At 54.0% G+C, this 12237-nt stretch overlaps 1 protein-coding gene across 1 annotated transcript in view; it reads left to right on the top strand.

The window, feature by feature from the left end:
• LOC133356785 (IQ motif and SEC7 domain-containing protein 1-like) overlaps positions 1 to 12237 on the top strand; it is a 75133-nt gene that overhangs the window by 26150 nt on the left and 36746 nt on the right. Inside the window, 5 exon segments of the mRNA XM_061574464.1 lie at positions 4390 to 4801; positions 6650 to 7735; positions 7737 to 8136; positions 8357 to 8759; positions 10905 to 11066. Of these exon segments, the coding sequence (XP_061430448.1) occupies positions 4390 to 4801; positions 6650 to 7735; positions 7737 to 8136; positions 8357 to 8759; positions 10905 to 11066 (2463 nt within the window).

Below are 12237 nucleotides of genomic sequence, written 5' to 3'. Positions count from 1 at the left end.
TCTGTCGCTCTCTCGCGCACACACGGAGTCACCCGTGGTCGCTTTCTTTTAATTTGGAGGACCAAAACAATCTCGTCTTTTTTTTTACTGCAGAAGACACGGCGTAGAATTCAGAAATAGCCACTGCAATTGACAGACCCCTTTTTGTTGTTGTCGTCCCGCGGTTCAAAACCAAACCTGTGCCGCGCGGGCGGCAAAAATGAACAAGCTGGTCAACTGGCCTCGTGTCTGCAATCTTCGGCGGGGTATGAAAACCTTGCCGATCACACTCAGCGGTCGTGGTTCAACTCCTCCTTACTCCACTCGCAGTTCGCTAAAGCACTGTGCGGAGGTGATCACGTGGCTCAGCGTCCATGGCGCCGAGCTAGCACTGACAGGGTACCTGAAGGTTGGATGCCGAGGTGGTGAGAATCAGACGCGGCGGCTTTGGTCATGCTGGAAGAATCCGATGAGCCGTGAAGCTCTTTTATCACAGATGTCCAGTAGGGGAACGGGTCAGGAAGTTTTGATTTAAAGCTTTCATGACTGCAGGGATTCATATTATTGGTTCTTTAGGTAAAGACACGTAGAAGGGAAACAATAAAATAATAAAAATATTAAACAATAAAATTCTCACGACGTTTCGACTGCAACATAAGCAATCATCATCATCAGGTGTGAAAAACACAGCAAGAAAATTTGAAAAAAGTGGCGTTTTTTTCTTAACGTCAGCACCACGGACAGCGGTTTGGCAGTTGTTCAGATGGACGAGTCCATCTATGTTCGCAAAAGAGGAGGGGGGAGAGGAAGAGAATGGAATGCGGTCTGAAAGTCACCGTCAGCGTGAACACAATCAATTAAGACCCGAAAGTTACAACACACAATACAAAAACACGATAGGAGTGCAAAGTATAAGAAAGTAAACAAATCACGAAACTAAAACTATTTTTTATTTTACCAGGTAAAGCACACTGAGCTATTAGCTTCTTTTCCCGAAGCGACCTGGCCACAACGAAGTGGCTTATGACGTGAAAAATGTATAGCAGCCAAATCATAGTCACCTGTAATTGAGACCGAGTTCTCAAGTGGCGACTGCATAACCTCTCTATCATTTGTTTTCTACGCTTAATTCGGCGAGCCCGGAGAATTTAAACTATCGATTGAATTGACACGTGACAAACATCCCATAGCAGAATAAATACGCAGCCGATACGCGTCTCACATCAGCGTCTCCACGTACAAATTAAAACTATTTCTTACACAACCCATTAACCGCACAGCCTTCTGGGGGATGTGCATCATTTCCCAAATCGTTGATTCCAGACAAGCAAACCTTCTGGCCCAGTTTCATCGGGTGGCTTCCTCGGGGTCTGGCAGATGTTAAGACAATGGGTTCTTAGTTGGATACAAAACTACATCATACATGTAGTCCACTTATTTATTTTTCTCGATATATTTTATTCCAGATGCCCCCCCCTCCCCCCTCTGCCGATGATGATTATGTTGAGTTATGTATCTCATAGCAGAGTGTGCGAGGGTTTAAACGGAGAAGTTTCACAAACAGATTTCAACTTTCACAGCCTCACGCGAAGCAAACGCAACGTCTGTCTTGGGATTTCCCGTTGGATTCTTTGCCTGGTGGCAGTAGTAGTGGTATAACAGTAACACCTCGATATACTCAGTTGATGCGTCCCTGGAGTTTCATTCGTACATATTGCAACTTCGTATAGTATAAATCACTTGTAACTTTAGTACGATTAGGGGGCGTTCCCAGCCTTAGGAACTTCCCGTTTCATACTGTTAACACTTCATAACTTACCATTCATATTGCAAACAACAAAGACAATTTATGTTGAAAATAATATGATATTTTACACTGTACCGTATTAAAAACTCACGTAAATAAAATAAACGCAGTGAAGAAACGTAACTTTCATTCTTATTAATATAGTACTGGAGATTGACAAGTATTATTTTGTAATGTCAGTGTTTATTTGTTGTATTTTTCTATTTTTTACATTAAAATAATGGCATTAAATCCAACGCTCATGAGACTAGAAGTCCGTCTATCAAGGGATCACTGTTCAATTACATGACGGCACATCGTGGGAGTTGGGAATGATAACTGTTGTACATTTAAAAACCACTCTGAAGCGCTCTTCCGATGATTCATTTACAACGGTGGAGTTGAATGGCTCTGCGACATAGATCATTGTACGGTTCTTTCCTAAATCTTGGTGGACTACACTTCTTTGTCGCTGATAAGCATGCATCACAATGTTTTTCTGGGGTTTTACCTCCAACCCTCTCCTCCCAAGGGACTGCTCAGAAACCATAAGGGCAGGGCTGGCATCCCTCCCACAGCAACCCCCCCCCCCCCCCACTTTCCACCACCCACTCACCGCCCCCCCCCCCCCCACTCTCAAATGAAATGTCCGATATTCAGCTGTAAATGAGGTGCTAAATCAAGTGGCTGTCAGCCACGCAAGCCCCATTATGCTCCCGATTATAGAGGACATCATCAGTCTGCTGCCTTCTGGCACAACAACAACAGCAACTACGACGACAACAACGACAACAACAACAACACCAACAACAAACAGCAATGTTGGCTCGCCGCGTTAAAATGCCAATGCAGCCGCAAATGCCACTCGCGCGCTTGATGGAAGAAAATTGGTCCCGAATTTTGATTTATGAATGCGTGCGTTTATTGAATGGTGTTTTGACCGATTAGCTTATTATTTGCCTCTAACCTTATCGGCTGACGCACGCCCGGTCTCGTTGAACTTCTTTCGCGCCGTACGTAGCCAACCATGCTCATCGGAGTCTCGTGAGCTGAGCAGGTTAGAGCCTAGATGGTCAGTCCTTGTATTTGGCAACCGCCACGCCACGTACAAGGCCTGTCGTGCCAACATGTGTTCGTCACTATTCACAATATTATCATCATTACAATTTACATCAGGCGCTCAGTCACTCGCTCGCGGGCTAAAGAAAAATAGTGGGAAGCAGTAGATAGAAATTTTACGACGCGTATATGACATACGTATTGCTCATATTTAACTCGTTTTTTTTTGTAGCGGACACGCTCATGAGTGCGTTGCTCCCGTCTGTTTGGGGGTTGTATTTATTATTGAACGTAATCTTCTTCCCCCCCCCCCCCCCCGGGACCAATGTAAATCCCGAGCGGAATCTAAAAATCCCGCGCGTCCGACGAAGTAATTAAGACGGAAAAAAAATGTGCCGATGCACAGTGTGTTGAGCGCACGGTGCAAATACTTTGTCCTGGGCAATTAATGCTCACTTCTGCGAGCCGCAGTGCAGCTGTTGGTTTTAATTATTTTTAAAAAATTGATGAATAAATTCGTCGAAATGAAATGTTCTATTTTTTACGGAAGCATTTAAAAGCAAGCGTGTATGTATGTTGAACTTGTTTCATACCGTACGCAGCCAACCACATGAATCAGAGGTGCGGGGGGAAGGACAACAAACTTAACACAAAAAGCAGTTCGAAAGAAATGCGTCTTCAGTCTAGTTTTATAAGTGCGTAGCTCCCAGCGGATCCCTAATATCGTAAGGAAGAGCATTCCAGACGGCCGCAGAAGCGCACCGACGGCCAGCCAGAAGCCGCTGCTACTAAGAGGGCGACCGGAGGTCACGTGATGAACCGTTGTGTGTGCGCGAGCGGTCCTTCGCGAACGTTGAAGCGTGGATGCACCGGGGAAAGGGAGTTCCAGACTGTGGGGGCAGCGGAGGAGAGTAACCGACTTCCCACTGAGCAAAGGTCGATTCGGGCGGCTTCAACGGAAGGTCCCGCCTGCCAGAGCGAAGTGTGAGATGAGAGATGTTGGCAAGCGGCGAGTCCACGGAGGACCTTGAAGGTGGTGAGAGGGTTCTTGAAATTAATCCAGGATTGAACCGTTTGGAGCCAGCGGTGGTGGGGGGGGGGGGGGGGGAATTGGAATTTTTCGGTGACTTGGTCTCATGTCGAGGGTGTAGAGCAGCAACCAATTGAAATCCCGGGTATGGGTTTGACAGGTGCAGGGAACAAGGACCCATGCCACGGCATAAGTGTCGTACAGGATAACAAAAATTAACAAGCGCTCATAACACACTCGTGCTGTCTCTGCTGTCTGTCCGTCCTCCTGTCCATGGTCTGTACGCAGCTGTTGCCGCTCTTGTCAGTTGAAACACGCGGTTGTTTTTGTCCACATCCTACCGTTCGGCAAAAACAAAAACCCGCAGCCCTTTAACCATCCGCACATATCGGCACGCGTGAAACCGGCAGCGCCGAGGGCTCGCGATGCCTCGGCTGGCGGCAACAACGCCGACGACTCTGGCCGGCGGCGGCGACGGCGACGATCGTGACCGGTGACCGTCGTTCCGCCCCCTCCCCCACCTCCCCACGTGCAGCGTGGAGGGCGAGACGGGAGCCTCCGTGGGCGTCGACCGGCAGGCCTCCGCTCACGGGCCCTCCGTCCCCGGGGCGCCGGCGCCGCAGGCCCACCACGCTCCTCCTCCTCACCCCCACCAGGCGCACGGCCCGCGGTCTGGCCAGGCCGAGGGGCCCGCGGGGCCGGAGCGGCACCCACCCCAGCTGCGGTCGTCGCCGCCGTCCTTCCACCACCCGTCGGCGGCGGCGGCGGCGTCGTCGCGGCGCCTCCGCCTGCAGCACGGCTGCTCCGTCAACTCGTCGTCGGCGTCGTCGTCGTCCGCCTCTGCGTCGTCCGCCTTCGCCAAGAAGCACGTGGAGGAGGAGGCGATCAAGCGCTCGCGCTCGCTGTCAGGCACCTACGAGCTCTCGGCCGACCTCCAGGACAAGCAGGTGAGCCGTCGCGGGCTCTGTCACCATCGCCGTCGTCGTCATCATTGTCGTTATCATCATTGTCACCATCGTTATCATCGCCATCATCATCGTCATCGCCATCATCATTGTTGTCATCATCGCCATCATCGTCGCCGTCATCATCATCGTCGCCGTCATCATCATCGACATCGTCGTCATTGCCATCGTCATCATTATCACCGTTGTAATCATCATCGTCATTGCCATCGCCATCATCATCACCGTCGTAATTATCGCCATCGTCATCATCGTCTTCATCATCGCTGTCGTCGTCATCGCCGTCGTCATCATGACCGTCGTCGTCATCGCCGTCATTATCATCGACATCATCGCCACCGTCATATTTATTAGGAAGCCACTAGAGCTATGGACTCTTAAATCCAGATTGAAAACTCATTTCTTCAGAGCCGCCTTTTGTGATTAGTTTGTTGTCCTTTCCCCCGCGCCTCCAATTAGCACGGTCGGCTACGTACGGTGCAAAAGATGCTGCTGAGCAGTGCCTTCTTGAAATTGATCTGCGATTGAGATTGGGAGCCGGTGGAGCCATCCGGGTGAATGGGGTGACGCGGTCTGGTTTGCGGACACGGGCGACAAATTTGTCGGCGGCATTTGCGATTGTCCCGAGTCTGGAGGGGTGAGTTGTCGCCGTCGAGGAGGCGTGGGTCATGGTCTCAGCAGCAGAAGCACGGAAGAGATGTTGTGCAGATGGTGTTGACGACGTCCTGCAGAGTTGAGGTTTGTGGGACTAGAAAGGAAGTTCGGGATGAATGGCACTACCAATTCTAGATTTGAAGCTTTCGTGACTGCAAGGATTCATACTCTTTGGTTCTTTCGTTAAAGTCACGTAGGTAAAAAAATGTAATAAAATAAATGTAGTTGTTTTCATTTATTTCATGATTTTTTTTACCGACGTGACTTTACCGACACTACCAATGTTTCAATTGCTCCCTGCCAGTGTAATGCCACGGCTTCAGAGCTAAACACTCGAATGGATTCTTTTATTGAAGGCGGACGTTTTTTTTTCGTCGGGCCGACGTGGAGCGCTTCAGTTTTTTTTGTTTTGTCGACACTCATCCAGAGGAAGTTGAAATCAATCCCCGAGATCGGGGCAGCATGCGGGGAGGGCCGTGGGTCGCCGCCGAGTTCATTGTGGCCGACCGGCGATGCAGAATACCCAGCCAGCAGGACGCAAACGGAGGTCCGCACGAACGCGTGCGGACCTCCGATCGTTCTTCCGCGTTGCCGCTGTGGGGGGGGGGAGGCCGTGCGCCCCCTCCCCCCCCATGCTCCCCCCCCCATCTCTATGATCCCCACGCTCTCACTCACTCTCTCTCACTCTCTCACTCTCTCACTCGCTCACTCACTCTCTCACTCTCTCTATCTCTCTCACACTCCTCTCACTCACTCTCTCACTCACTTTCTCACTCTCTCACTCACTCTCTCTCTCTCACTCTCTCTCTCTCTCTCACACTCCTCTCACTCACTCTCTCACTCACTTTCTCACTCACTCTCTCACTCACTCTCTCTCTCTCTCACTCTCTCTCACTCACACTCACTCTCACTCACTCTCTCACTCATTTTCTCACTCACTCTCTCACTCTCTCACTCATTCACTCTCTCTCACTCACTCTCTCACTCACTCACTCTCTCTCACTCACACTCTCTCACTCACTCTCTCACTCTCTCACTCACTCACTCTCACTCACTCTCTCTCTCTCAAACTCTCACTCTCTCACTCACTCACTCTCTCTCTCACTCTCTCTCTCTCTCTCACACTCACTCTCTCACTCATTCTCTCTCTCTCACTCTGTCCCCCGCACGTGGCAGGTGGAGATGCTCGAGAGGAAGTACGGCGGCCACTTCCTGACCAGCAGGGCGGCGTCCACCATCCAGTCGGCCTTCCGCCAGTACCAAATGAACAAGAACTTTGAGCGACTCCGCTGCTGCCTCTCCGAGAGCCGCCTGCCGCGCCGCCTCGCGCTCGCCTCCATGCGCTCGCAGCTCTCGCTCGAGGGGGCCGACGCGGGCGCCGGCGCCTCCCGCTCCTCCTTCGGCGAGGGCGAGCCGGCCTCGGCGTCGAAGGGGTCACCGCCCGGGCGGACGCGGCACGGCGGAGAGCCGGCGCCGCGCGACGGCGCAGGCATCGGCGCCGCGAGCGAGCAGCCGCCCCGGCTGCCCCCGACCGACTCGCGGGACGACGGCGACGCGGCGGCGGCGGGGGGGATGCACGGCGGCTTCGGGCTGGCGTCGGCGCTCGGCATGGACCTCTCGGCGCTGTCGGCGCTGTCGGCGCCGGACGACTTCGCCGACACCATCACGGAGCTGGAGGACGCCTTCTCGCGCCAGGTTAAGTCGCTCGCCGAGTCCATCGACGACGCGCTGGTGAGCCGCGGCTGCCTGCGGCTGGGCAACAACGCCCGCCGGTCGGAGACGCCTATCGCCCGGAGCCCGAGCGCCGCCGCCGCCGCCTGCCGGGCCGGTGCGGCGGACGACGGCGGCGGCGCCGCCCCGGGGTGCTCGGGGTCGAGGGGCGACGCCGCGCGCGAGGAGGCAGGTGCCGTCGCCGTTCCGCCCGCTCCGCCCGCTCCGTACGACGACGACGACGCCGACCCCGTGGCGTTCACGGCGGGGGACTTCCCGCTGCCGCCACCGCCGCCGCAGTTTTCTCCGCAGCAGAGCACGCAGGCGGAGGGTGACGAACCCATCACGGTCCCCCCAGAGGGGGGCCCGGACTCGACCCCGGCGCCGATCATCGTCGCGGCGGCGGACGCGAATGAAGCGGCGGCCTCTATCGGCAACACCGTGGTGACGGTGGTGGTCACCGATCAGCACGGTGGGCAGCTGCGGCAGCAGCAGCAGCAGGCGAGGGATGCTCGGAAGCATGACGCACGAGGGGGGGACGCGGGCGAACGGGGGCGCGCGCCGCGCGGAGCCCTGCGACCTGGTGCGCTGCTCGTCGGAGAGCCGCGAGGGCCCTTCGGCGGCGCGGCTCGGCGTCGGCCGGGGCCAGCAGAGGCGCGTCTCCTGCCCTGAGTGCGGCGGCGCCGGCGGACCGCCGGCGACGGGGCCGGGCTGCGCGCGGCTCCCCCTGCTGACGGTGGAGCCGGCGAGCGACAGCTCCCTGGACGCCGGGAGCGAGCGGGCGGAGAGGGTGGCGCTGAAGCGGCAGGACGCGCGTGACGACCAGGAGGGCAGCCCCACGCACGGTGGAGCGGCGAGGTCCCAGCAGCAGCGACGGCAGCAGCAGCAGCAGCAGCACCGGCAGGCGGCCGCGGATGACGTAGCGCCCATAGTCATCGTGAAGCGACGCACAGGTACCGCGAAGTCGGCTGTTTTGTCAACGAGTTGCCATTGCATGGTGAGGATGGTGGTGGTGGTGGTAGTGACAGTGATGATGAGAGTGATGATGATGACAATAATGGTCAGAATGATGATGGTGATGATGATGATGATGGTGGTGACAATGACGGCCAGGATGTTGATGCTGAAGATGACGATAACGATGGCAACGGCGATGATGATGTCACCACGTAGGCCGGCACACCGATGGGGGCCACCTGGGCGTGAACGGAGGCGGCGCGGTGAAGCCGACGGCTGCCCCCTGCGTGCCGTCGTCCTCCTCCGCCGCCGCCGGCAACGCCGCCGGCAACACCGGCACGCACCGCCGCGCCAGCCGCTCCGAGTCGGACTTCTCCGACGGCGAGGACGGCGAGAACGAGAGCGTCAACTCGGTGAACTCCAACTCAAACGAGACGGCCAACTGCAGCTCGGGCTCGTCGTCGCGCGACAGCCTCCGCGGGGAAGCCGCCGCGGCCGCCGCCGCGCTCAGCCGCCCCTCGTACCACCGGGAGACCCGGCACAGCTGGGACTCGCCCGCCTTCAGCAACGACACCCTGCGCAAGCGCCACTACCGCATCGGCCTCAACCTCTTCAACAAGTGCGTGACGGCGGCGGCGGTGGCGGCGTTAAGGGTCGCCAGGTCGAGCGTGCCGTGTTGCGCGCCGGTTAGGGTCGGGGGCCTGGGCGGGTGGGGCGGGGCTGTAACTTAGCGGCTTCGTGCGACGTGGGTTGTTCAGGACCGCCGTCTCGTGATTCACGTGCACTGCCGGCTCTTGGAATACCGAATTCGGAAGAAATTGCACTTCTTGTCGCTGTGGTTTGCCGACCCCCCTGGGTTAGTGTCAGGAGGGTGCAGCGTGTGAGGTGCCGGTTTACGGGGGTTAAGGGTCGGAGGTTGGCTATTTGGGGTTGGATCAGGGTGGGCGGTTCGGGCGTGAGCCTAAAGTCAGTGCCGTACTGAATGCGATGAGGCCGATGGCATCAACGGGGAGACAAAATGCTGCTGGCCCCACAACCTCGACCCACTGTGTGCTATGGTGGAATCAATCGGTGTTCACTAACTCTAGGTGCTCGGTTTGCAATAGCACGGTTGCCACAATGCGCAAGGAATCCAGTGACCCGAGTTCGATTCCCGCTCATGGCCAACACCAGTGAAGATTATCTGAACCGGTCCTGGGTCTCCCCGAGGTCGACTCAGCCTGAAATGATTACCTGGTGTGGTGTAAACATCGACACTGAGACAACGGCGGATGGGTGTGGTGCTGGCTACTCACCATCCTCCGTGTGCCGTGCCGGCCTTCATCGGTGCTCGCTAACAGCACTTTCCCCAAAAGTCTGTTAAAGGCTATACAGGGATATTTGTCTGTGTGCAGATCCGTTTCAGTGACTTCTGGCCCACAACAGTAAGAGGGTAGCGCTTTCTCAGCCACTCCATTGATGTCCAGAAGCATACGAGAGCAATGTTCGTCACATACCGGTCAAACTCATTCTTAATTGTCAGAGCTGAAAGTTAGCCAATATTGAGTGAAAAATAAATGCCTTTAGATTATTGTGCGTGTGTGTGTGTGGGGAGCGGTAGGGAGACAAAGGCAGCCAGGCGTTGTGCTGGCCACCCACCCCCTCGTGTGCTGTTCCGGCTTTCATAGGTGCTCGCTAACAGCACTTTCCCCAAAAGTCTGTTGAAGGCTATACGGGGTGGGGGGGGGGGTCTTTGTCTTTGCATGTTTGCGCAAGAACACACCAGACGAGCATAATTGTGGTTTGATGTTCACGCACGTGTGAAGCTTTATCGATATTAATCCAGATTGCACGCAAAGCGCTCGCCACAAATCAACCAAAAACCTTGCTGATCTCGTCAAGGATAAACTATCGCGTAACGGCTTTTGGATAACCATTGAAGAAAGACAGTCACCACGTCGTACGCTTTCAGGTGAGCTTCTGCGGCCATCTGCAATGCTCTTGGGAAGCCACTGGAGCTATGCACTTAAAAATCATATTCTTAGGTTTTTTTCGGTAAAGTCACGTAGGTAAAAAATTAAAATTAATAAAAGTTAAATTTAAATTAAATAAAAATCACGACGTTTCGGAGGCAACACAAGCTTCCGTCTTCAGGTGGAACACAAGCTTCCGTCTTCCACCTGAAGACAGAAGCTTGTGTTGCCTCCGAAACGTCGTGATTTTTATTTTATTTTTATTTTACTTTTATTAATTAAAACATTTTTTACCTACGTGACTTTACCGTAAAAAACCTAAGAATATGAATCCTTGCAGTCACGAAAGCTTCAAATCTAGAATCACTTTTAAATCATCAAGTTTGAAAACTCATTTCTTGATAACTGCTTTTAGCGTTTAGTTTGTTGTCCTTCCCCCGCACCTCAAATTAGCACGGTTGGCTACGTACGGTGCGAAAGAAGTTCAATATACATCCATGCACTACGACACTACTATACACTATATTCTACACTACTATACACTACACTAGTATAAACTACACTATGCACTACACTACTATACACTCCACTACTAAACAATACACTACACCTCAATACTACAATGAGACCACATTTTTTTCTACTGCTTTTTACGTTTAGTTTGTGCTTCCCCTGCACCTCCAATGAGCACGTCTGTCCACGTGCTGCGCGAAAGAGGTTCAATGTACGTACAAACATTCTGTGTACGAGCCGAGTGACCTTTGCCCACTGACCTCTGACCTCCCCCTCCCCCCTCCCCCCGGCGGGCGCAGGAAACCGGAGCGCGGGATCCAGTTTTTGATCGAGCGCGGCTTCGTGCCGGACATGCCGGTCGGGGTGGCGCACTTCCTCCTGCAGCGCAAGGGGCTGAGCCGCCAGATGATCGGGGAGTACCTAGGCAACCGGCAGAAGCAGTTCAATCACGACGTCCTCGAGTGAGCTTCCACACGGACGCACACACACGCATGCGCACGCGCGCGCGAAGCCTCATCTTTGCTTTGGCCTCCCGCCGTGCGTGTGATGTCGGGAGCGCATGTTGATGAAACGGATCGATTTGTTTGGGCGTCTGAAACGAGGCCAGGATGTTCCTATTCCACACTCCGGGGCCACAGTTCTGCCCATGGAAACGGGGTGGAGTGTTCCAGGTGTGTGGTGACACACGGTGGGGGGGGAGAGAGAAGCGCAGCGGAGTAAAGTTTTGGGCTCAAAAGGCCAGCAGTGTCAATTGTCGGCAACTGATGCCGGAGTCGTCTGACGTTAAAACGTTTTGTTTCGTCGCGTAAGTAAAAACAAACGAACGCGTATCTTTAGAAGACGTCAACCGTGAAACTCTCCCGATCCATGTGACCCCATTTTCTACCAATTGGAGCGCTGAAAATTCCCGTGTGACCTCGGTTCAGCCAATCAGCGATGCCAGTTCCAGAGATGTGAAGTTTAATGGTGAAGATGCTGCCATGGTTGCTATTTGTGAGCATTACCGTTCCAGAGGTCATAAATTTGATCTTAATTTCTCATAATGTTTTTACCAGGTAAGGCCCATTGAGCTGTATAGCTGTTTTTTTCAAAAGCGACTGGCCACAAATGATTGCTCATCAAAGTGGCCTGTCATCACGTGGAAATGTATAGCAGCCAAATACTCTGAACCGGAGGGGAAAACCTGTGCACCCGGAGAAAAATACATGCAATCATGGGGACGGAGAAAACGCAAACTCCAAATACACAGCAGGCGTCAGGGTCTGGATCGAACCCACGACCTCCTGTATACCAGGCGAGGTAGTTAATATACAGCAGGCGTCAGGGTCTGGATCGAACCCACGATCTCCTGTATACCAGGCGAGGTAGTTAATATACAGCAGGCGTCAGGGTCTGGATCGAACCCACGATCTCCTGTATACCAGGCGAGGTGGTTAATACACAGCAGGCGTCAGGGTCTGGATCAAACCCACGATCTCCTGTATACCAGGCGAGGTAGTTAATATACAGCAGGCGTCAGGGTCTGGATCGAACCCACGATCTCCTGTATACCAGGCGAGGTGGTTAATACACAGCAGGCGTCAGGGTCTGGATCAAACCCACGATCTCCTGTATACCAGGTGAGGTGGTTAA

The sequence above is a fragment of the Lethenteron reissneri genome, chromosome 55 (assembly GCF_015708825.2).
Source record: "Lethenteron reissneri isolate LAM-NWPU_2019-01 chromosome 55, ASM1570882v1, whole genome shotgun sequence".
Taxonomy (NCBI): Eukaryota; Metazoa; Chordata; class Hyperoartia; order Petromyzontiformes; family Petromyzontidae; genus Lethenteron; species Lethenteron reissneri.
The sequence above is the reverse complement of the archived record's forward strand: the minus strand, read 5'-3'. Positions and strand labels throughout refer to the sequence as shown.